The 4,040-nt window shown below is 48.2% G+C and overlaps 1 protein-coding gene across 1 annotated transcript; it reads right to left on the bottom strand.

Moving 5' to 3' along the window:
* Window positions 1-2,541: 2,541 nt before the first annotated feature.
* On the bottom strand, window positions 2,542-3,822 carry gpr19 (G protein-coupled receptor 19; the record flags this gene model as incomplete). The annotated part of the gene is made up of 1 exon (XM_080537805.1): window positions 2,542-3,822. The coding sequence occupies one exon, from the start codon at window positions 3,820-3,822 to the stop codon at window positions 2,542-2,544; it is 1,281 nt and encodes a 426-aa protein (XP_080393931.1).
* Between the last annotated feature and the right edge of the window lie 218 nt (window positions 3,823-4,040).

The raw sequence follows: 4,040 nt of genomic DNA, 5'->3' as shown, positions 1-4,040 counted from the left end.
TAGCAAACTAGCCTGCTCCTGTAACCCAGATGGCTTCCGTTTACAGCTCAGTAGCCAATCATAATGTGTAAAGTCATCACAGCCAATCATACGGTGACATGTATCAGTAATGGCAGGACCCCGTTCACAATCAGACAACCGCTCAACTTCGGTACCTACACCGTAATCACAGTGGTACAGTACAACATGTTCCTGCACCTGAGTGCAAAGAGACTAATGCTGATGTCACTCCTTACATAAAGACTCAGAAGGACAGAAGTGGGAAGAGATCTGAACATCTTGGTGGGTTTGATGTGTTAGTTTTGTTTGTTCTTTGTTTTTTGTTCAAAATGTTTTGTTCTTTGTTAGACACAAAGCCTCATGTCTCTCCTAGATTAAATATAGTCATATACAGTCAAATATAGGACACCATAAAAACCTTTGTCTTTTTAAACATAATGGACATTTCCTTCATTTTAACATTATTGAAAGAGGGGGTAATACAGTATAACTAAACAAATAAAACAAAAAAATCTCTTTTCAAAATTATTTGACACCCCCACATTCACTACTTCAAATGTCTCAAATTAGAATCAAGTGCACCACATCAGGTGCAAATGATTAGAACATCCGTCCTAGCAAGTTCAGCCCAAGGGCAGACCGTGTCTAGTATTGTCCCTGATTAAAGGCACATTAAACATTCGTACAGCAAGCGTGATGCATATACATGACTGATGTTTTATTGATTTTCATTTCTCATCAGCATAAAGCATGGGTCTTTAAATCACAGTAGTTGACAGTTTACAAGAAAGACACATTTCACAGACGGTAGTAGCACTAAACAATGTCGGGCAGGTTTGCAGAAGAAGCTATACAGAACAATGACGAGGCGAAGGAAGTCTGTCAGTGTCTGACTTGCACACAATCATGCCCTCAGCCAACTGCATCTAGCTGTGGACTCGTGCTTCCACTCAACATGAACCTGTAACGGTTCCATATTACCCTCCACTTAATGTTACACACAAGGATCAAAACAGAACACTAGTGTTCGTAACATAAATGCATTACGAAACATGTTATAGTGTGTTATTATTACAGATGTTACAACATGATGATTTCCTGCCTGCACAACTGCACATCTAACGCTAAACTGAACTCATAGGGCTTTCACACCGGCAAAGAACCGTTCCGGTTCGCGTTCACGAACCTCCGAACCTTGGTGCTGTCTGGCGTGGCGAACCAGCCCGCGTTCATACCAGTGTAACGAGAACCATCTGCGTCATCAACGATGGGTGATGAAGGGGCGGGATAAACAAAAATGTCACAACTAGATGGCAGCTACTTCACTGGAAATGAGGATAATATCTTCCACTACAGTATCTGAAAAACACTATTTTCTATTAAACACTTTCTACACGCGTTCTCTTACTAACCAGCTGCTCCATTGCTGGAATATAAATGGCTTACGAAATTTGCGTTCACGCGTGTACGTGTGTGTGTGTGTGTGTTTGCTGAGCATGTGAGGAAGATAGAGAGAATGATGAAACTTCTTGCTGGTCTTTGCAGCCTAGAATATGAGGACGACTGACGACGTGACCGACGTGCGAACCAACTTTTCAGTCTCCGAACCAATTGAGTTTCGGTCTGAACGAGCCGGCCAGTTCCAGACTTGGTTCGCGAACACTAACGGGAACGGTTCTTTGCCGGTGTAAAAGCCCCATCTGAGAAGGATGAAACACGATATCTGGAGTAGTGTCTGCTCTACCTGAGGACTACTTTTTTATTCATGAAACCGTTCTTCTCTACTCTCGCATATACAGGATCACTCTGAGATGTTTACAGATTAAGGGGGTGTTCTCACTAGAACATTTGCTTCACTTAAAATAGAGTTTAGGATAAAGTTCGCTTTGCTCTGCGTCGTTTGGAGCTGTGAGAACGCGCATTCGAAGTCGCTCCCGCAGCAAAGAACCAACGGATGCTCCGCTTGAAAAGGGTGGTTTCGATTCGGTTAGAAACGACGCATCCATCACTTTGCTTCGCTTCGCTTTTGGTGAGAACGCTGGTCGAGGCTGTCCATAGGAAAACAACAGCGCACGAGTGTTGATCTGTATAAGAGCGGGACAACGGGCAATTTTTCTGACCAATCAACTACCATGTCTGTTGCTTCAATTGCGTATGTTACTTTGTTTACATGAAGGGCTGTGAGAACGCAAATCAGAGAAATAATTTATGCAACAATGTTGTGAACTCATCCACTTGCTCCGGGTCTCGATTCGGACTTTAATGTGAGAACATGACCTGAGTAGCGTTTACTCAAGATTCAGCTGGTGATTTAACACAACATTATATGAACATACTTTCTCTGTCTGTTCCTTCTAAATGTGTTACAAGTTGCTGAAATGTAGCTAAAAATCAAACAGATTAGCACCCCCAGATATTGTCTCTTCCAACATTGTTGCATGGTTGAAGTGTTCGTTCATAAGTGTTCATGAAGTGTTCATAATGCAGATTCAAGAGGATTCATGCCTGAATGTTTACTGTGTCAAAAGATGACTCTCCCTCTCACACAAAAGTATTATGAGGGTTGGCGTTGATGGGCCACGCCAGTTTCTTATCTTTCGCCTCACGGTCAAATGTGTCGTAAACAGAGTCCTTGGTGAGAGTCTTGGCCGGCACGGGGATATCCACCACTCCCACGTAGTTCTTTTTGGCCATCCGGGAGCTAGCCGTGATGGTGTAGGCGTTACTACGGTAGCACTTCATGGACGACATGCAGAAGGTCTCCCTCATGCCGCGCCGGAAGTTGGCGTTGTACACCGAGTACAGGGTGGGCTTGGAGGCCGTGGAGCTGAAGGAGATCCAGGCGATGGCCGAGAAGAACAGTGCCCCCTGTCTGCTGGGGCCGCCGGCCTCCCTGGGGTGCCACAGCTGAGCCACGTAGAAGGGTGTCCAGGTCAGGAGGAACACGGAATTGAGCATCAGGAACATCTTGATGGTCTTGACTTTAGTCCTGGGGACGATGTTCATCGTCCTCCGCAACGTGTGTCCGTCGGCGCTGATCCGCCAGATGTAGCGGACCACCCGCTGGTAGAACGACACCATGAGCAGCGCCGGGACCAGGAACCCGAAGAGGAGGTGCGCCGCGGCGTAGGCGATGCCGTCCCAGCTGTCGGGGAGGAAGAAGTCGCAGTGTCCGCTGCCGTTGCCGTCCCCCGCCGAGGAGGAGCCGTAGAAGAAGAGGCACGGCGAGGCGAAGGCCGCGTCGAACACCCAGGACGCCAGGATCATGCGCTTGGCCTTCTCCCTGGAGACCTTGAAGCTCAGCGGGTAGACGATGGTGTAGAAGCGGTCCACGCAGATGGAGAGCAGCACGTAGACCTGCACGCCGGGACACAGGTGCTGGAGGTAGCGGACGGCCTTGCAGGCGGCCGCGCTGAGGGGCCACCTGCCGGAGGTCACCTGGAGCAGGACGAAGGGGGCACAGCCCAGGCTCAGCAGCAGGTCCGCGCAGGCCATGGACACCACAAAGTAGTTGGTGGTGGATTGAGTCCTCCGGCTGCGGTGGATGACCAGGCAGACCAGGGCGTTGCCCAGGATGGAGACTAGCCAGATCACTCCGAAAACCAGGCCCAGGACGGCCACCTCAGCTGGGGTCAGCTCATACGAGACCAGGGTGCTGTTGGGCTGGGTGAAGGAGGAGGAGGCATCACGGTTGCAGAGGAGTGGTGTGAGGGAACTAGCCGGTACGGTGGAGTTGTCAGAGTGATTGAAGGACATGGGGTAGGTGAAGGAAGGGGAGTGGAGGGAGGGGGCCACGCTGTCCGTCGATTGGGCGTACACCATGACCACTGTCGCAGAGGAGAGCTGTAGAGACACAGATCACATGACTTTGTTAATAAGAGGAGGTTTGCCAAGATTTACACTTTTTTTCTTAAATACCTATACAAGATACAAGACGTTTATTTGTCTTATACAATCGTGTGAGATACTTTCACTGGGGGGGGGGCTTCATTTAGGGTGCATATAAGACGACATATAGAATATGATAAAACCAAAAAATG

This window comes from Nansenia antarctica, assembly GCF_963989245.1.
Source record: "Nansenia antarctica genome assembly, chromosome: 8".
NCBI lineage: Eukaryota > Metazoa > Chordata > Actinopteri > Argentiniformes > Microstomatidae > Nansenia > Nansenia antarctica.
Note: the sequence above shows the minus strand (reverse complement) of the source record. Positions and strands in the feature narration are given on the sequence as shown.